This window comes from Oryza sativa, chromosome 12 (assembly GCF_034140825.1).
Source record: "Oryza sativa Japonica Group chromosome 12, ASM3414082v1".
Classification (NCBI taxonomy): domain Eukaryota; kingdom Viridiplantae; phylum Streptophyta; class Magnoliopsida; order Poales; family Poaceae; genus Oryza; species Oryza sativa.
In genome coordinates, this window is record NC_089046.1 from 26623694 (window position 1) to 26643934 (window position 20241).

General features: G+C 45.2%; 3 protein-coding genes across 6 annotated transcripts; all 3 read right to left on the minus strand.

The window, feature by feature from the left end:
- Nucleotides 1-3500: 3500 nt before the first annotated feature.
- Nucleotides 3501-6984, minus strand: LOC4352776 (uncharacterized). Of its 4 annotated transcripts, none has more exons than XM_015763047.3 (4): nucleotides 6291-6984; nucleotides 5921-6166; nucleotides 5222-5413; nucleotides 3501-4072 (listed from the first exon to the last, which is right to left on the minus strand). In XM_015763047.3, the coding sequence occupies exons 1-3, from the start codon at nucleotides 6972-6974 to the stop codon at nucleotides 5282-5284; spliced, it is 1062 nt and encodes a 353-aa protein (XP_015618533.2). In that variant the 5' UTR covers nucleotides 6975-6984; the 3' UTR covers nucleotides 3501-4072; nucleotides 5222-5281. The 4 variants fall into 4 exon arrangements, with proteins under 4 accessions (XP_015618533.2, XP_015618534.2, XP_066162691.1 ...); XM_015763048.3 differs by having other exon boundaries at nucleotides 5143-5413; XM_066306594.1 differs by having other exon boundaries at nucleotides 4651-5413.
- Nucleotides 6985-8482: 1498 nt separating this feature from the next.
- On the minus strand, nucleotides 8483-11921 carry LOC107276600 (protein transport protein SEC61 subunit alpha). The gene is made up of 2 exons (XM_026021936.2): nucleotides 11236-11921; nucleotides 8483-11123 (listed from the first exon to the last, which is right to left on the minus strand). Exon 2 carries the CDS (start codon nucleotides 9680-9682, stop codon nucleotides 8975-8977), a length of 708 nt encoding a protein of 235 aa, XP_025877721.1. The 5' UTR covers nucleotides 9683-11123; nucleotides 11236-11921; the 3' UTR covers nucleotides 8483-8974.
- Nucleotides 11922-12975: 1054 nt separating this feature from the next.
- On the minus strand, nucleotides 12976-19690 carry LOC4352777 (homeobox-leucine zipper protein HOX33-like). Its single transcript, NM_001423622.1, has 18 exons — nucleotides 19171-19690; nucleotides 17715-17874; nucleotides 17502-17617; nucleotides 17324-17414; nucleotides 17126-17221; nucleotides 16933-17046; nucleotides 16749-16832; nucleotides 16400-16555; nucleotides 16238-16312; nucleotides 16025-16131; nucleotides 15716-15908; nucleotides 15400-15588; nucleotides 15226-15306; nucleotides 14437-14571; nucleotides 14028-14350; nucleotides 13792-13897; nucleotides 13550-13699; nucleotides 12976-13433 (listed from the first exon to the last, which is right to left on the minus strand). The coding sequence occupies exons 1-18, from the start codon at nucleotides 19413-19415 to the stop codon at nucleotides 13287-13289; spliced, it is 2568 nt and encodes an 855-aa protein (NP_001410551.1). The 5' UTR covers nucleotides 19416-19690; the 3' UTR covers nucleotides 12976-13286.
- Nucleotides 19691-20241: the final 551 nt, after the last annotated feature.

The following is a 20241-nucleotide window of genomic DNA, read 5'->3' on the forward strand; positions in this document are numbered from 1 at the left end:
ATTAGATTTCTAATTTAATATTATTTCGGAGTTCAGTCATTAGGAAAATAAAAGATTTAGCTTGATTAGGGTGAGTATACTATTTATATGACAGTGACTGTGTTAGCTTGATTGTAAGGTTGGAAAATGGAAGCTAACTTTTTTAGCTGAAAAATAATTAGTAGTAGGATATTTGAGCTACGGTGGATCGTTTGAACTATGGCTGATAAGCCATAAAAAAGAATGAAGCAGAAAAAGGAAAGTTCATAGATAATTTTTTATATTTTTTATTGACGGTTCAAAAAGATAATATTGACAATAAACGATGATTCAAGATAACTTAAAACTAAGTTTAAAAATTTTATTTTTTTGATGTGCTTGATAAGCTAACAAACAAGCAATGAGTAATATGCTAAGTATATGATTGTCAACGGGAGAACAACGGGATTTGCAGATAGTTCATTTAGTAGCCCTAACCGAGGCCTTAAGTTTTGAGTTACTTGCACGGGATAGTACGGATTATGCATTGCAGTTAATGAGAAAAGAGAGAGATTGGAGTAATTGCAAGTAGTTAGTAGTAGTACTTCTGTATACTGATTAAGAGCATGTTCCTGCCATAATCACAGTCTCTCCTCCCCATTCTTGGCATCTTACTTGTATGGATTATGCTACACCCCACTTGCATCAATTGCAACACACACCTTAGTACAAAAACTAGACAATATTATAATATATCACATGTTGCTTCTTACTTTCTCCAGATAATTTAGACCTTGCTTTTAACAAAGTGGTTTTAGTTCTATAATACTTAATTAATTGTTGCATGTTTGATTCTGGTATATACTAAAACATTTGGTTTGTCCTTGTAAATATAGCTATAGGGCAACATTTTATCCCACTGATAAAAGAAGATCAGTTCAATAAAGAAACCTAAGATCAGGAAGCTGTCAAAATTCTCAAATATCTCTTCCTATGACTAAAAATATAGTGTGATCATGATATTGTGTGCAAGAGAAAGGGGAGAGAGAGAGGGGGGGCAGTCTGATATCTCTTTTATTCTTTATGACACAATATACTACTGATATGGAGTATAATCTATGAAAAAAGATGAGCATATTAGCCTTTTCTTCCTTTCCTTTTCTTTTTCTACTCTCTCTTTCTCTCTTGCTTGTGGGCCCCACACATATATGCAGCTTGTTTCTCCCATCTTCTTTGTTTTTCCTAAGCCTATTTTGGTGCTTCTACCTTTGAAGAGAACCTGCAAGTGATCAAAAAGGGGAAATTTAGGAAAGAAACTTCAGAGGTTAGCACTCACTTCTTCTTGTTCTTTTTCACTGATCTGGAGGCTCACCTTCATGTTCTTGGTTGTTACAGTTTGGTGTGAAAGTGCTGGCTCAAAGGAGGCAATGGTGTCTGAACCACTGCCAATGTGCCCATGAGGGAGATGAACCACCATAGCTAATATACATCACAAGAAAAAAAGCTCTTCATCTTGTCTTCATCTATCAAATGGGACATGCAAGTATCCTAAAAGTAGTTAGCGGCATATATCATCCTCTCCAGTATTGTTGGTGTAGTAACAGTCACTGACATATGGGTCCAGGTCCACACGTCAGTAGCTACTATTACATCATTAGTAATACAGAAAATCCCAGATTGGTAATCAGCGATATATTGCACTTTCTTGTCCTCCTCACGTTGTTGCAAGCCTGCATTTTTAGAACATTCTTAGACTGCTCCTCCCTTAATTCTTACTAATTCTGAATTTAGCTGTCTAATAATGACATTTCTGGAGGATCAGTCTGCTAATTTGCTAAATGAGGTTCTGTCACATGCTAACCACATGCCTAATTATTGGGCAAGGTGCTACCAAATTATAGGTGCTGCATGGTCCAAAGATAAAAGAGAAGCAGCCTCTCCTAGTTGACCTGTGATGAGAGATTAGAGATGCTACTACTACTAGGTCAAGAAACGCCTGCATGACACTTAGCTGGAGTTTGTTTTTGGCTCAAGCAAAGCAGATTGGCATTTTCTTTTCCTCTTTTCCTCCTTTTTCTTCTCCTTTTCTTTTTTCACCGCATACTCATCAATGGAGAAGGGGGGTGATGCATCAGAGATTGCATCATGGATCTGAGATCAGATTTAGGATATGGTTTTCTTTGCTTTTGCTTCTCAACAATTGCCATCAATGTACCATGCCTCAGTATTAGCAACAGAGATGTTGTTGGGATCTTGACTAGGCATTTATATTCTTGCATCCAGATTTGCAGGGGTTTTTTAATCCTTGACTGCAATGGAAGAATTAGTTCACCAAACTAACATAATGTTAAGTTCCTATCTTGACTTGGTTTCCTTAATTCATATTGTCATTCTATATCATCTCAAAAGGAGAAGGTCAAGCCATGCCACATTGACCTCCAACTTGTAGAAATGTTTTTCCTTTTCTTGATCTTGTGCTTGATGTTACTTGATTAGACAAGAGATTAAACATCACTCTCAACTAGTAATATATTTCTTAATTACAACCTCTCCTATTCTTGGCCGAGCCATACTCCCAACTGCCCACTCTTATGATATAATACACAATCATCAACATCACAAAACCGCGTGTTTTCGATGTCGAAAAATTCATCTTACAAATAATGCAACCACAGTTGGCAGATCAACTCCAAAAATCCTCTTTTGTTTGTAATCATGTGTGGTATACAATATTACATGAGCATTTTGCCAGGTCTCAAATTGTTGGACAAACAAAGCCAGAACATAGCATAACAGCTTAGTTTGATGGACAATGTTGGGTAGATGAAAAGAGACAACCACTTCACATGCTGTCAGCTTGGCCACACACACTACCTAATCAAGCACTAAAAATTCTCATTCACATATAATCACATCTCTCTAGATCATGTGGTCAAGGAGTTGGCCTAATTGGCAGGTGTAGGAGTCTACTACTGTTGAGTTGCATCATCAATAGATTTGAGAAGATGAGATGGCATCTATAGTGTGACTCCGACATTCCTTTACAGTGACAAGTGTACTTTAATCCTTCCATGTCACATCTGATGATTTTTAACCTTGACCATCTTTTTATCATGGAGGATCAACAAGAGCACGGTTTTCTAAAATGCTTTGATTAAAATCATCAGCCTATCAAATTTACATCATAGACAGCCAAGGGACTAAATAGAGGGAAATATTAGTAGCCTTCAGAAACATGTAGTGATAGTTTCTCATGAAAAATGTCAGTCAGCATAGTGAAGCACTACACCCTTCCTTTTCTTTTTGTGAATACAAATTACTTTTCAGTACTGAAAAGATCTTTCCTCTGTTTCGATTTTTTCTGGTAACCAAAAAAAAAAAAGAAACAGTAATCCAGTTGCTAGAAAGCTTGGTAAGGAGACATTTTCCGTAGAATTTACATGGAGATGATGGACTCATAGGGAGACTAAGAACGTTAAATTTTGTCCCAAAATATAGCCATTTCTCCATATACTTCTGCATCTCAACCAATAACAATCATATCCCATTTAATTTCAGTCTCCTTAATCTTCAAAAAAACTCAAGAAATACTTATATTTTGGGATGAAAGAGTACACAAATTCCATATGATTTGTACATAGAGATGGATTCAGACGGAGACAAGGACAACCAAAAAAATCACAGGGGGCAACACAGCCCACAGCACTAATAATTAAGCAAGCAAGGTGGCGTGTGGACGGCGGAATAATTTTGGACGCTGCAAAAAGCCCTCCCCTTTGAACCACAATCATATCCCAACACGCCACAAAAACACAAGTGGCCAAAGAAGATACAATTTTGTACACAAACTACTACAAAGACTCATGTCGACCGTGTAGAGCTTCTCTGGACCACCACCGGTTGCGGACTCGGCGAAAATTATCATCTCACAAACACACAGAAAATGATTGACTTTGCACTATAAAATTCCCAGCTAGGACTCTAGCTAGGAGGCTTAAATCACAAGTGATAAGCTCTGGCTGCTGTGCAGAGGAATTTTGTAATGAGTTGGTTCGCTTGTTTCTGAAGCCAGACCGGATTACCAGGATGTTAGTCTCCTCCAAATGGCAAGGATCTGAAAAGCAGAAGGAAGTGAATAGCGCGGTTAAATGTTGCAAATGTGAGCACAGATTTACCTGGTACAGGAAAGCATTGAGATTGCATAACACAGTTCTGACAAACAATGGTACATTGCCTGGAAATTTTGGATAACTATTTAGAAATACCTGTAGAAAAGAGTAATGGAGTTGTATGTAAAACCATGCTTGATAATAGGATGACTGCTGTACAGCACATCCTATATATTTTGGTCCTATGATCAGTATACACAAGGGTAGTTTAGGTGCAGGTTCATGCGAACTTTGCCAATGAATCATTGTCACTGCTACTATACTGTCCTCAAATTTTCATCGTGATTATCTGGATAGTGTCATAATTATCATCTTGCAAATAAACTTGTGGTGCATACAATTCTATCGAAGATATTCAGCAACAATAGTGAAAATCAACAAATAACTTATGGGGCGAATTATTGTCTAACAGAAGTTTAGGGGCTATTTCTAGGTATTGATCATGAAAATGTCTAACACAAGTATGTTTAATATCATTACTGCAAGGACAAGCAAGGCATTGAATTCATATTCAGCTCATTACCTAAATTATGACTCAAGACTCAAGAGCAAATGATCAGATAGAGGCTCAGTCATTCAATTCTCCTTCTACATCATTTGCCTTTTCTTGAACAAAGTAGAGAACCTACCCCCCACGTAATTACAGAACAACAAGGACATTAGCCTTTTTCCCAGGCGAGTTGGGATAAGCTTATTTCCCAACTTAATTATCGAACATATTTCAAATGCCAAGTTTGCAGACATAACATATACCTGAATTATATCATCCTAATATGCAAGTCACACCAGAGCTAAAAAGAATTTTATCCAAATATCATTGAACATCCAAGATTTTACACATGAACTGAGGTGGCATAATACTATTGCATTGCAACTAAGTCAGATTTTTTTTTATGCATGAGTATGTGTATCATTTCATTAAGAAGGAAGAAATGACAGGGGAGTGGCTAAAGCGCCTTCCACCCCCAAACAACAACAGCAGATTGCTACACAAACACAACTCACTTGAACTGACCTTACCCAACTGGAGTAAGCGACTTTCTAAGGAACTCGCCGAGCTTAGAGGCCTCGGCCAGAAATGGCATCATTCTTACCCAAAAAACTGTGGGAACAAAATTGGCATCCAACATTGTCTTGAATCCATGTATTACTGATCATCTGCGATATCCTGTCACAAAACGTTTGATGTCTGCAAAGTCTAAAACTGCTTCAACATCACGAAAAGAAGAATCCCACTTAGTCTGTATGAAATCGACAAGAAACTCTGACTGTTTGTTGCCGTTTGTCTGCATCATAGACAAGAGATCTTTGTCATGTTACATCTTTTGGAGCAACATGTCAAAAACTGAACATCAATGCAAGTCCTTCAGGACTTGCAAAGCAACCAAAGCAAAAGGAACAAGGTACATCTGTCCCATGGAAGGAATGTTAGTCAAGGCTCGCTGGGGTCACTCAGGTGGGATAGACAAGAATCTTAATAGATGTAGGATCAATCCTTTTACTGTTTCATGTCATGTGAGATCATAATGAACACCACTCTCTCTAAGAAAATGTACCAGACACTTGTACTGAGTAACCAATTGCGAGTCATAAGAAACAAATTTTTCCCTTCAGCTTAAGATGAAAGCATCTTGGTAGAAAATTAAAGTTTCAAGTAACCGAAACATCTTGAATTTATCTAGTGATATTTGCAGCGGTAAGGTACAATACCCAGCAGTAAACAAACATATATACATAAGCAATAAAAGACTAACAACACAAAATCTAAGACATGCCATCAATAGATATTTTACCTCAAAAACAAAGAAACCACCAGGCTTAAGTACTGATGACAATCCTTCACAAAGATGAAGCAGATGCTCAAGTCCATCTTTGCCTCCATCAAGTGCCAGCTTTGGTTCATGCCACCCAACTTCAGGTTGCAGGCCAGGTAGATCTTCAGTTGGTATATATGGAGGGTTACTAATCACACCCATGAGCTTTCCCTTCAGATCTTCTAGAGGCTCAAACCATGAGCCATGCCTTATCTCAACTTTATCCTAATTATAAACATGGACAAACTCAAGATCACCAATGAGTGTCTTTGCATTTAAAAATTGAAAACTATCAACTCAATTATTTTTAAAAGAAAACTTTGTCTGTTTCAATTGCAAAGCTCCTCACCTGCATCCCGTATCTCTGAACGTTGAGCCGAGCTACGTCAATGGCGACCTCGCTGACATCAGTGGCGAACACCCTCCCCTCCGGGCCGAGCATCCTCGCCACGGCCACGGCGATGGCGCCGCTGCCCGTCCCGAGGTCGGCCCACCACCCGGCCTCGAACCCTTGCACCTTCGCGACCATGTCCACCACCGCCTCCGTCTCGGGGCGCGGGATGAGCACGCCTTCCCGGACGGCGACCACCAGGTCCCTCCAGTGCTCGTTCCCGACGACGTACTGGAACGGGCGGCGGTCCCGGACGTGGCGGAGCCAGAGGGACTCGAGGTCGCCGAGCGGCGCGCGGAGGAGCGCCGGGTCGGCGCCCGCGTCGCGGGCGGCGGCGTCGGCGAGGAGCCAGCGGAGGTGGCGGTGGAGGTGCGGCGCGGAGTCCGGCACGAGCTCCGCCGCGCGGCGCCGGAACGCGGCGAGGGAGGCCGCCGCGACCGGGTGCGCCGCCGGGCGGAGGAAGAGCGGCGTGGTGTCCGCCTCCGCCTCCACCCCCGCGCCGCCGCTCCGGGGGCTCGGCGGCGTCGACGCGGAGGACGAGGCGGTGGCGAGGCGCTTGAGAAGGCGGGGCGTCGGCTTGGGCTTGAGCCGCCCCGGGAGCAACGCGGCGACGCCAACGGCGGCGGCGGCGGAGGCGAGCATGGCGGCGGCCAGTGAGGAGTGGCCGCCATGTGCAATATAGATGGGCCTCAATTTGGAACGAAATGGGCCGGCCCAATGCAGTACAGATAGGCCTCCATTTGAAGCAAAATGGGCCGGGGCCAACTGCAAAGTGAGTACTTCAGCAAAGAGCATAAATTTTAATACCTATATAGAAGATCGATTTTGCTATATCTCACTCGAAAGATTTTTTCTTATCTCTCACTCGATTTTCTCACTCAAATTTACAGTGCATTTTCTTGTAAGTTACAGTGTAATTAATGAAACTTACACTGTAACTTTTGTAAGTTACACTGTAATTTTTGAATCTTCGCATGTAAATTTTAAATTTTGTATTGGATTTGGTCTTTTTCTTGAGGATATGGTAATTTAGTGTCCATTATGGTGTTTCTTAATTGCTTTTTGCTTTTTATTATATCTATCGGATTTTAATCCAAAGATTAAAAATCTGTGTGATACGATCATAAAAATCTTTCGAAAGATGTATAGGTACTCCCATAGAAGATATAGATTTGCGTATGAAGAATAGGGAGGCTAGTAGGAATCGGACGCCGGATTTTTGGGTGAAAAATCGGACTCCCACGTCAGCATGACGTCATCAAGCATGCACGTATGCAAAACCATTTTAAACTATTTCATATCTTAAATTATTTATCCAAATCATGATCCGATTACACCATTAAATTCGTTGCAATTAAATCTTAAAAACAAGACCACGCATGGATATATTCCGATAGAAAACAAATCAGCTTATTATTGAATTATTTTTAAATGTTGCACGCTGTTCCACCGAGTATATCGAAATTGTTTCACTAGGTAGATAAAAAATGTTTCAATCGTTTAAATTAGGCGTTATTTCACCTTATATAAAAGTAATGTTTCAGTAAATAGCGAAAAAATGTTTCAAGTCACTGCAACATTTGATCCATACAAAGTTTGATCCATACAAAGTGAAACATTAAAAGTATACTAGGAGAAACATTTTGGTGGAACAAAAAATGAAACGAATTCCCTTAAAAAAGGGTTTCCATAATATGTGGGTGATTTATTGCAAAAGATTGTTTCAATTCACTGTAACATTAAATTTATACATAGTAAAACATTGTGAATACACTAGGTGAAATATTTTTAATGGAAGAAAAAATGAAATGGATTAGGGTTTACAAAATATGTGGGTGATTTGTTTTAACGGAATATGTGGTGCGGACACGTGACAGCACGAAGGCGCGCGTGGGAGAGACGTGGACGATACAGTATGCGGCGTGGTGGCCCCTGGAGGCAGCAACCCGGCGGCTGGCATTCTCCGTCCGATTTTTACCTCGGGCCCGACGTCCGACAGAAAGCATTCCCGAACAATTATTGTGTAATTACCCAAAAAGAGTAATAACTAGACTAGTACTCCCTCCGTTTTTTAATAGAAGACGCCGTTGACTTTTTCTCACATGTTTAACCATTCGTCTTATTCAAAAAATTTACGTAATTATAATTTATTTTGTTATGAGTTATTTTATCACTCATATTACTTTAAGTGTGATTTATATCTTATACATTTGCATAAAATTTTTGAATAAGACGAATGGTCAAACATGTGAAAAAAAGTCAATGGCGTCATCTATTAAAAAACGGAGGTAGTATAAATTAAAATGATCGAAGCTTAATAATTTATCTAGCTATAGGTAGTAGTAAGCTTGGATTTAGCGTAGAAGGTTTCGGCCAGGTTCTTGATGACTAAAACTGCGAACAAAAGTTCAGGACCAGCTTCTCCAATAGCTCCAACGGCGCCGGCGTAGACGGCGAGCCCACCGACGGCGAAGCCACCGACGGCGGCGGCCGCCGCGATGACACGGTCGATCCGACGGCTAGTCTCGTCCCACACGAAGTATCCCGTTCCGATCACCCGCGTCCTGAACTCCCTCGCCGACGAGCGCGACGCCTCGGCCCAGGCCATGGAGAGGAGCGTGCACGACGCGACGACGAACACGCTATGGATCAGCAGCTCGTGGATCAGGCCGGGATCCACCAGCAGCTTCGACGGCGGCGTGACGTAGTAGACGAGGCCGCCCACCGGGTAGGCGGCGCCGCCGCCGGCGTCCTTCCACCTGCCGAGCAGGTTGACGACGAAACCGCCGCCGCCGCCGCCGCTGCTGTGGAGGTGGAGCTGGTGCGAGACGTACGACGCAGAACGCCGAGACGGCGGAGGCGTGCAGCATGATGGGCATCGCGGAGGTGTAGAGCAGCTTGATTGGGACGAACTCGTCGGTGCCGCGGCGCGGTCTGGAGCGGTACAGCCGCCGGAGGTGGGTCTCGTCGAGGCGCACGGCGAGGACGAACATAACGCAGGTGGTCATGTAGTTGGAGAGGTTGGGGAGGTCCAGGCGGAGCAGCGTGAAGAGGAGCGCCCCGGCCTTGTGCCGCCACGACGGCGGCGCGGCGGCCACGCGGTGGGTGACGGCGAACACGGGCCCCTCGAACTCCGGGCCGGCGCCGGCGAGGCGGAGCTTCACGGGGCTGAACAGGTGCGACACCGCGCGCTCGCAGGCGTTGGTGGCGATGAGCAAGGAGGCGGCGGAGACGCCCTCCACGCCGTAGCCCGTCTCGTGGAGGAGGTCGGCCAGCACGACGACCACGCCGCCGGCGAAGAGCTGGAGCACGACGAGCGCCGCGTTGCCCGCTCCGCCGCTCCCGCACATCCCAAGCGCCGCCGCGATCCCGATCACCAACCGCGACGCGTTCCTACGAGAGACCGTGACGTGTGTAAAGCCGGAGAGAACGTGACGTGACGTAAGCGAGGCATCGAGCTAGTAACTCACAGGAGGCCACGGTGGTTGAGGAGTCGGAGTCGAAGAGGAGGGCGGCGAGGAGGCGCACCACCACCCACGACGTGACGACGGGGGCGACGCCGAGCTCCATCACTGTGCCGCGGGGCGCGGCGAGGAGGGGCCGCGCCCAGAACAGCGGGTCGGGGTCGGCGTCGCCGGCGCCGGCGTAGAGCGGGACGTGGCTCAGCGAGAGCAGGAGCAGCAGCGACGCCGCCGCCGTGTTCCGCACCTGGCCGCGGAACGGCACCGCCGCTTCCCTCCTCCTCTGCATCCGCGGCCCCAGCACGGCAAGCGGCCGGAGCAGCCGCCACAGCGCCGTGCCGCGAGCCCGTGACTTCTCCTCCGCCGTGCGAGCCATATCCGCCGCCGCGATGGCTCGCCGGCGATCTCTTCTGCCTCGTCGTTGATTCGGACTGTTCGATCGATAGGCCGAGTTGATATAACATGACATCCGCGCATGTGCGTAGGCCGAGTTGGGCTGCAATTGGGCCCAAGGAGGGGAATAAGTTCAATTTTTGACCCTCAAAAGTGGTCGAAATCTAATCCGTGACCCCAAACTACAAAACTGGATATCTCGACCCCCTAACTCTCGAAATCGGTACAATTTGACTCCCTGGGTGGTTTTAGAGCGCGGTTTCGCTGACGTGGCACCTACGTAACGGTGTTGGCTCGGTCTTCTTTCCACGTGGCGCTTACGTGACATTAGAAATAAAAAATATTTGGGACCCATTTGTCATACACACAGGAAAAATGTGGGAGTCACTGTTATGTGGAGCCCACATAATCCTCTCCTCCCCGTCTTCCTCCTCCCTTCTCTCCTCTCCACGGACGATGGAGTCTGCGCCGACTCGCCGCCGGCCACCGCCTTGGCCGCCGTCACAGACGGCATCACCAACGCCCCTCCCCCGCGGGTTGTCGTCGGCCTCCCCCACCCCTCCCCGCGGAGCCGTTGCTAGCGCACCCGGCGGCGGGCGGGAGGGCGGGCGCTGGAGCTGCTGCGACGACGACCCCTTGTCTCTTGCTCTCCTTCCTTCTTCAAGCGGTGTGGCGACGAGGAGCAGCCGCGGAGCATGATTCCTGCGGCGGAGATGGCGATGACGCGGTGGAGGCCGGTCGGCCTCGAGGTAGCGCGCCGTGGCGGCGCACGGGGTGAGGCAGGCGTGGAGGACACGGTGGACCGGGTGGAGGAAGAGGTGGAACGCGTGCGGGGGCGCAGGAGGAAGCGACCAGCATCAATTATCACGACGAGCTGCTTTGGGTGTCCGTCCACGCCGACATCGGCTACTGCTTTTCTGACTCGCGCCGCCTCAGCCTGCCATAACTCCAATCCAACATCCAGGTACAGCTCTTACTATACAATTAAATTAAATCTGCCATTAGTTAGTAACTAAGCTTGATAATATTTGATAATCAGCGAGATGTACAGAGGATCTTGGCCATCTCCGAGATATACAGCGGTGACGCCTGCATGACAATCATCGGTGAGATGAATCAACTGATATAGAATTTCTCCGGTATCTGCGCCACAGCTCAGAGAAAGGCACCCGCCCGCCGCCGCCGGAATCATGCTCCGCGGCTGCTCCTCGTCGCCACACCGCTCCTACTCGTCGTTTCTGTTTCGCCGGAACATCTCCGCCGCTGACCCCCGTCCCACGGCCGCAGCTCGCCAACGGAAGAGAGAGGGGGGAGAGGATGATTTATGTGGGCCCCACATATCAGTGGGTTCCACCCATACTTTTGGTGAATGACAAATGAGTTCCACGTATATTTTTTTATTTCTAATGCCACCTAAGCGCCACGTCAACGCCACATGAAAAGAAGTCCGAGTCAATACCACCACGTAGGCTATCAGCGAAACCGCCCTCCAAAACCACTAAGCGAGTTAAATTGCACCGGTTTCGAGAGTTAGGGGGTCGAGATATCCGGTTTTGTGATTTACGGTTACGGATTAGATTTCGATCACTTTTGAGGGTCACGAAGTGAACTTATTCCCCAAGGAGGACGCGACCGTTGGATCCTATTCGCAGCCCAGCTCGGCGAAGCAAATGGATTATTTATTTATTTATTTATTTTTATTATTACTACAATAAAAATGCCCGTGCGTTGCAATGGATGAATGCTATTTTAATTTTATTATTGTTGTACGGTTTAGCTAGAATGAAATTCACTTTGGCAATTCGCCTAGATATTTGATGAACTAAGTCTGATTTTCATTTTAAGTTAGCAGTATTTTTAAAGAGATTTTTATATTTCCAAAAGTAAACGAATTTAAAATCCGACTCAAACACGGATCTGTATTTTAAAAAGCGAACGAAATTAAAAACCGACTCAAATACGGATGACGTACGAAAATACCAGCAAAAACATATTCAATTTTTATAATAGTAGAGATAGAGATTGGATTGTAATGAGAAACGTAAAGCTATTCTTTTGTTATCTGAAAAGTATGTCTCATATTTTCATTGCTCGTTGGCTTATTAATTGCAGCCCAATTTTAAAATATGAAACTTAATTTTAGAGTTGTTTTTCTCATTGTAATTTGTTTTTCAACGTTGGCTTTAAATTATTAAGAACACGACATAAAATTGTACTCATAAATTATTTTCGATTGATTATCTATTAATTGCCGCCTCCGCCTCCACGCCCTCGGCGAAGCGCTCCACCACCTTCTCCTCCTCCTCGCTGCTGCTCATGTCTTCTTCTTGGCATTCTTCCTCCTCCAGCTGCTGATCTGTGTCCATGGCAGAGATCGCCGGAGAAGAGATCGCTCGACTTGAGGCCCGCGGCGTCGGCGTCAGCGCCGGCTGCGAGGCAGGAGGTGGTGGATCGACAGACATCCGCGCACGTGCGTGGGCCGGTGATAGGCTGAGTTGGGCTGCAACTGGGCCCAAACAAGACACGATTCTATTCGTGGCCGAGATCAGTGAGCAGGACGTAGCACTGAGAAAAGTCTATTTGGGCTCCCTCAACTATGTACCACAATCAGCAAAGGATAATGGTTTAAGCTGAGAGCATAATGAGCCGGTTTTGATAGGTAGAAACGCTTTTGTTTTAGTTTAACGGTGGAGGAATACGAATCACATTCAGCAAATACTTCCTTCAGCTACATATGCATCAACAATGGTTCAGCACGGCATAAACCAACCAAGGTAACTCAATGCCGATTGCTCAAAGCATACACACATCACACAATTCATAGCATTAGCATAGATAGATAGAGATACATAGGTCCTGAAACTTGTTCATCCACACAGCAGCAGAAAAAAAAAAACCAGGGTTCTAAAATTTTAAGCTTCAAACATGGAGAGACCATACACACAGGTGCTAGCACTAGCTAGGATAAAGCAAGCACCATGCATGTATGGACGCATATGTTTAATACAATACGGTGGTGGTATTCAGGTCTTTGTTCAGTTTGCCACAATGGCACAAAAGCAAAAGCACTAGCTGGAAGCTGGAAACCATGGATGGTGGATCACATGAAGGTCCAGTTGACGAGCATGAAGGCGAGGCAGTGCGGCGCGTCGTCGTCGCTAAGAACCTTCCACGCCACCGCCTGCTCATACGATGCCTGCCGCCCCATGCTCGACTTGCAGACGCCTCCAGGGAGATAGGTGAAACCCTGAAAGAAGATAGACAGACCCCAAACAGGCTTGATCAGGAACATTGCTCATGGTCTGGTAGTACTCTGATGGATGCGTCACCGATTGTCGCGAGGCAGGGACACGGTGGTTTTACCTGCTGCATGATCTTGGGGAACTCCGAGCACAGCGCCTTCCGGCCCTCGTCATCCAGGATCATCTCGAGCGAGATGTCCTGGAGGTTGACCAGCGTCGTCTCAAGGATGTCGAGGCCGGCATTGTTGGCGAAGGTGAACATAGGAGCAGGCTGCCAGTAGATAACCAAACTGACCATTAGCAAGGTTTCCAGAACATGCATGTGATGAAATGAGCATAAAATTAGTGGGCAGCACTACTAACCTTCAGAGAACAGCACAGTATTGCGTCGCTGTGCTTCCACAGGAGCGCCAGGGGAGAATCGGCATCTTCGGTATCAGACCAACGGATATCTGCTCCGGTGTGAGCCCTGAAAGATCCACGGAAATAACTAGTGCATTAACATCATTGATCACAACTTCAGATGTGGCAATGTGTAGGTGGTTCTGATGATGAAGAACCTGAGATAGACTTTTGCTAAAAATAAGTATTTTACTTACCTATAGCTCCTACCAATCCAGCTAGCAAGTGTAAGCGCCTCAGGAGAGGCTGGAGGGTGCTTCATTCCGATCTGGGGTCCAAGTCGAGAAGGAGCTATTGCCACAGCCACCCTCTGCACGGATGCCATCACAGCTCTGACATAACTCCTAGCCATTGCCGCCACGCTCTCACGAAGGTGGTTCTCGTATGAGAATTGGAAAGCAATGGTCAGGACTGATCTGTTACATGTGCCAGATGCTTCAACTGAAGCACGCGAAGCTCCACCTGGTCCAACCTCAAGGGCGGATGCAAGGTCGAGCGTGCGTGTTGCAGATGGCCCATCCTGCAGGTTTGAGTGCATAACGGTTAATTGGTGAGCCAACATGGGAAAGACAAGGCCTCTGGAATAAGATTATGGACCAGTCATACCATTTTTGTATCTAGTGGTATCACACGGAATCCTGAGGGTAAAAGTGGTGCATCATCAGCAAAAGATTCGTCAATAGGAGCAAAGACAAGCTGTGCAGATGCACTAGTAGCATTCTCATCAACCCCGCTGCAAAGCTGCATAGAAAGCAATCTCTCAGAACCAGGAAAATGCAACAAACAGGTACAACTTAAGGCAATTGTCATGAGCAAGGATTATGTGGAGAAGAATCGGGATGAATGGGGATAGATTGGATTATAGTAGATGAAATAACAAGGAATACGGTCCTGAACCTAAACGGCGCGACGCTCTCCGTCGCACTGAGAAGGCAGGCCGATGGGCACTAAGATAAATCTTGATCTAATGCCTAATTGACCTGAGATAGGATCCCTCCTTATATAGATGGAGGACTCCTTAATCTAATCCTAACAAACCTTATCTAATCCTAACAAACCCTAATCCTATCCAATGGACCTAGGACGCCCGGCCCAAAGCCCATGACATTACTCCCCCCTTTTTGAGCAGCTCGTCCTCGAGCTGCAGCACACCCTGCTAGACTTAACGAAGCACCATAACCTAAACTAAGACTCTTAAACCTTTTACATCTCAGCTTTTATTATGAACAAAAATAAAAAATAATTCATGCGCAGGAGGACCTGATCCACCAGAAACCCTGAGCAGAAGGTTAGGCCCATACGGTGGCCAAGAACAGCAGCATGCCTCCCACCGAAGCCCACTTGTCCAGCCCAACAGCAAAGGAATAAATAGTTGACTCGGATGGTCCACAATACCTGTAGAAGGTACATATCCCGTGATAGAAGCACCTCATCATGGCTGAAACCATGTCCTTCGAGCCTAATAACCTCCAAGAACTGCAATTCAGAATGCCAGGTTGATGCATTAATATTTGCCATTCATTGTGGAAAAGGAGCTACAAGCCTACAAGGACTCAATTACAACATTACCTCTTCATGCTCTAAGGTATGAGCGAGGGGTAGTATAACCTGACTGCCCATAAACCCGCTGGTCCTTAAGCCTGGAACTGCATATGGGCTGGCTCGCAAAGAAGCAGCAGAATAAGCATCAACACCAGGATCAGCCCATTCAGAACGATGCTCCCTCAGAAATCGCACAAGTAGAGCAGGAGGTACATTCTACATTATAAAAAAAATGACATTTTGTAAAGCTTAATTCTTTGATTTGGAACAATTTTGGTCAAAGTGAAACAAAGATAGAGACAATCTATAATTAGCTGAGCAACTAAATAGAGCCTATGTCAACCTGAAGTAGCATTGATGCCTTTGCGCACAAGATGCCACCTCCAACAGTAGAAAACAGAGGGTTCGGGCTGACATGGGATCCAACAAGCTTGTTTGGAGACGAGTTTACTGAAATTGTAATGTCCTCACTACCATCACTGCTCAACAAAGACCACCCATCATCTGGAAATCCACTAACAGCATCATTGAAACCTCTGCAAATTAGAGTATGGAGTTCAGATGCGTGAGCAATGAGACATGCATGGAACTGTGTCATATGACAGTATGCCAATTGGTTCTAATACATGGGAACCCTCAAATAGCTACAGACCTGCTGAGCCTTTGACTGAAGGTCCTGAAAACAGCAGGCTGGCGACCAGCACCGTAGGGGATTTCACCGCTTGACTCATGCGCAATTTGCCTAATGTGTCGCAATGCCTGAACAGAATGAACCATGTCATTGGTGATAAGAAAAGTTATGCACTCACAATCACCATGAGGTGACCAAGTGCTCTTCAACAACAGAATAAAACAGTGCACATACTGCAATGGTCATCTTCTGTGCAAGGATCTTTGGAGATTCATAGAGCGGTCGAAGAACCTCAGGCACACTCCAAGCCTGTAAAATACACAGGATTAATAAGATATGTATCTCAAAACTATTCAATATTACACTAGTTAATGTGAAAACACTATTGTTACTTACATCCAAATCAACATGATCAACAATGTAAATCATGGAGCCACCTCCCTCACATGGTCGAATCAGATAACCACTGGGAAGTACCTCGGCTCTGATAAAATTCGGAGTGTTAGGCCCAGATGGGCCACCAGTGGACTGAGTCAATGACCTTTCACAGATCTACAGAACAGGAATGGTGTCAAACAATATTTAATACAACAGAAACTACACTTCAGTTGAAAACCATGATGATGTGGTATGATCCAAACAGAACAAGTCCGATCATAACATGACGAATAGACCATACAAGAAAATGAAAGGAAGCATTTTGTTTAATGAGCTGACAGCATGCAATTAAAGATCAAAGTAATACCACAAGACTCCCATCTTCAAGTCCACTTGTGTAGCGGAGAGTCCAAAAGTCGCGTGGTGCCGCCAAAGTTGTCGGTGCATATGTCTAAGGAATTGAAAAGGGCAATGGTTATTACCAAAAACAAAGAGTAGCTAGTGATGCTTGAGAAAAATGCAACACATGAGTCACGATTGGGTATATTTACCTGCATGTAGATTAGCTCAATGGTTCCGCCGTTACCCGTAGGGATAACATGGATGATATCTACGCATCGGCAATCACGGTACCAAGAGGGGCGATCCTTGAGGATCTCTGCAACCTAAAATGAAGCTTATCAGGGTCTGTAGCATGCCAGTTAATGGGAAATGTAACACAATATCAAGGAAAACAAATCATACCTTTGTGGGCTCAAGGCTCACCAGGCCGCAAGCTCGTGCTGCTACGCCACTGCAATTGTGCGAAACAGCGATGATTCCAATGGAATCCGGACCAGGCTGTAATCAAATTTTCATTTCAGTTGATTTGAACAAAAAAAACATGAATGGAAAGAGAAAATCAACATACTGCACAGTTTTCTTGTACAACGAATACATTACCTTCATCCCAACCATTTGCACCCATTCGACAGCAGTTCCTGTCGCCTTCGACATGAACTCTGCCAAGGTCTCCTCAGCAATAGCGAGAAGACTGCGCAAATAAAATCATCTCAGCAATCTTTCATACAAAAAAGCACGGCCTAACAAAAGAAGAAAATAGACCAGGTTTTGTGGATACCCTGCTGGGTTGTTCGCATCCCTTTGCGGATGCAGAACTGCTGGGTTTTGCTGTTGATGGTGCTGACCACTTGTCACCACAGACTCACAGCTTGTATCTGTGGTGGCTGCAGAAGGCTACAAAGTACATACAAACATTACTGATTAAGAAAACAGGATGATCAAAATATGAAGCAATTGTAAGAACAAAAGCCTGTAAGCACAGGGAGCTCACATTGTGCAGTTGAGTCCGCATGTAGCCGTTCTCGTAGACGAGACGGGACACCTGCTTCTGCAGCCGGTCATTTTCCTCCATCAACAGCTTGTTCATCGCATTCAGCTTCCGGTTCACAGTTTGCAGCCGGGAGGCCTCCTTGCGCTGCTTCTCCCGGCATCTGCCAATTACAAGGAAGGCACAATTTCAGTGGCAAAAGTACATGAATAAACTATCTAAAGGATGGTGTCTTCTAATACACAAGATTCCAATACTTGTTAATGGATACTGATTGGCACAGCCCAAATGAGCACAAAGGAAGTTAGGCAAAGGCATTTTAGCAAATATTCCCCAAGGTTAAAAGGGGGATCATTGAACAGGAACAAGCAAAAGGTCATTTGCAAAAGAGACAAATGACTATATACTATGCAATAACAGTTAGTATTCCATATGTGAAAATCATTGCCTAATTGACAGTGATGTTTCTGTCTGCATCTGTGAACTCAACTCTAAACAAGAGCATCCTCTACCTAAAAAGGATTCTTGATTTATATTTGGCCTTCATGAGTACAGTAATAGTATATACCAAACTTGCTCAAAATGTTGCCCTTCACATTCTTCCACAGTGACACCACCAGTGACAAAACTATTGCCCTACTTGTGATCCACTGAAAAAAGAAAGCGAGATGATAACCAGGAGGTGATGCTTATGGAGGCCTATAGCAAGAAAACATGAACACTACCACAGCCCACAACACAGGGTTAAAAAGATGGCCCTTAAAATGGCAAGCACAGGAAACAAGAAATGACCTAAGGCAATTTTGCTCCAACCAATCATTGGTCACCACAAGCAACAAAACAATCAGAGAGCATATATTTACAATTTAAACCAAACAAAATTAACTGTAAAGTCTGTACAGAGATCCAGGATATTTGGCTATTCACATCACCACAAAATCCAAGAGGAAACCAACGAATGATGCTGCCATTTCGCTCCCTACCCACCACACAACCCAGCAGAATAATGCAGCGAAGAACAGTGTGGGCACAGGAACTCAAATCATTGCCGCAAAGTTTTATAAAAGAAAATATCCTGATAAATTTCAAGCAAACAGATTGCGCTTCATTATTGCACAAGACGAACTAAAAAAACAAAACCCATCATATAGGATGCAAATCCCAGAAATGAACCTTCTCGTCACCAATCCAACACATTGCAAGCCCTAAAATCAACACCCAAAAAGTTACAGACATCTACAAATCAAACAGAAAAAAAAAACTCATCTCAAGAACCCAAATCTTCCTCACAAAGGATCCCCCATTCCCACAAGAACATGAAAAAAAACTGCAAACAACAAAGCAATCAATCTCATCACATTACACAAAACCAAGAAAAGAAACCGAAGAACACACGCCATGGCTGCTGAACAAACCCGAGCAGAAACAGATCGAAGAGAGAGAAGGAGATGAGACTGACCTGCGATTCTGAAACCAGACCTTGATCTGCTTGGGCTCGATGTTGCTGAGGATGGGGCACTCCCGGATGAGCTGCTGGCGGCGGAGTGAGCTGGGCTTGGGGCACTCGGTGTACACCCGCTCCAGCGCCTCCACCTGCTCGGGCGTGTACCGGACGTACTTCCCGGCGTCCACCTGCGGCGCCGCCGCCGTCGGGGAGGAGGACGACAGCCTCTCCCCCCTTCCCCCCACCGCCGCCGCTGCCATCCCTCCGCCTCCTCCTCCTCTGCTCCCCTCCTCCTCGTCGCTGCTTGTACAACAACAACCCAGCAAGAACTCGCCGCAGTCATGGCCCGTAGCTCGCAGTCGCAGCTCCCTCTGCCACCGCCATGGTTGCTCGTGCTCGTGCTCGTGGTGGGGGTGGTTTCTTGGAGGAGGAAGTGGTTGGTGGCCTCTCTCTCGCTTGCTGCTGGTTTTAATACTGCTAGTACTTCACTCCACTCCACTGCGATCGCCTCTCGTCTTCTCTCTGGTCTTCACATGAAGACATCCACTTTCTCTCTCGACCTTTTCTGAGAGAAAGAGAGAGAAAGATTGAATTTTTCTGATCAGAATAGGGTCGTTTCCTTTTTCTGAACTCTCTCTCTTTTCTCTTCTTCAGACTCGGCTTGGTACATCAAGAGTCTCGTTGTTTCTTATTTATATGTTTATCCCAATCGTTTATTATCATGGCCGAGTTTAGGCTGTGTTTAATTCAGCGTAAAGTTTAGATTTTTTTAAAATTAGAGATGATGTGACTGAAAAATTGTGTGTATGACAGGTTGATGTGATCATTGTGATGGAAAAAGGACTGAAAAACTTTGGATCTAAACACAGCCTTAGTTTCAAACTTTTTATTTAAATTTCCAACTTTTCCATCACATCAAAACTTTCCTACACATACAAACTTTCAACTTTTCCATCACATTGTTTCAATTTCAATCAAACTTTCAATTTTTGCGTGAACTAAACACACCCGATATAAAAGATTATTTGTGGGTGAAGTTTTTATATACGTGTCATTAGTGTCTAAAAGACAGATACGGTAAAATAA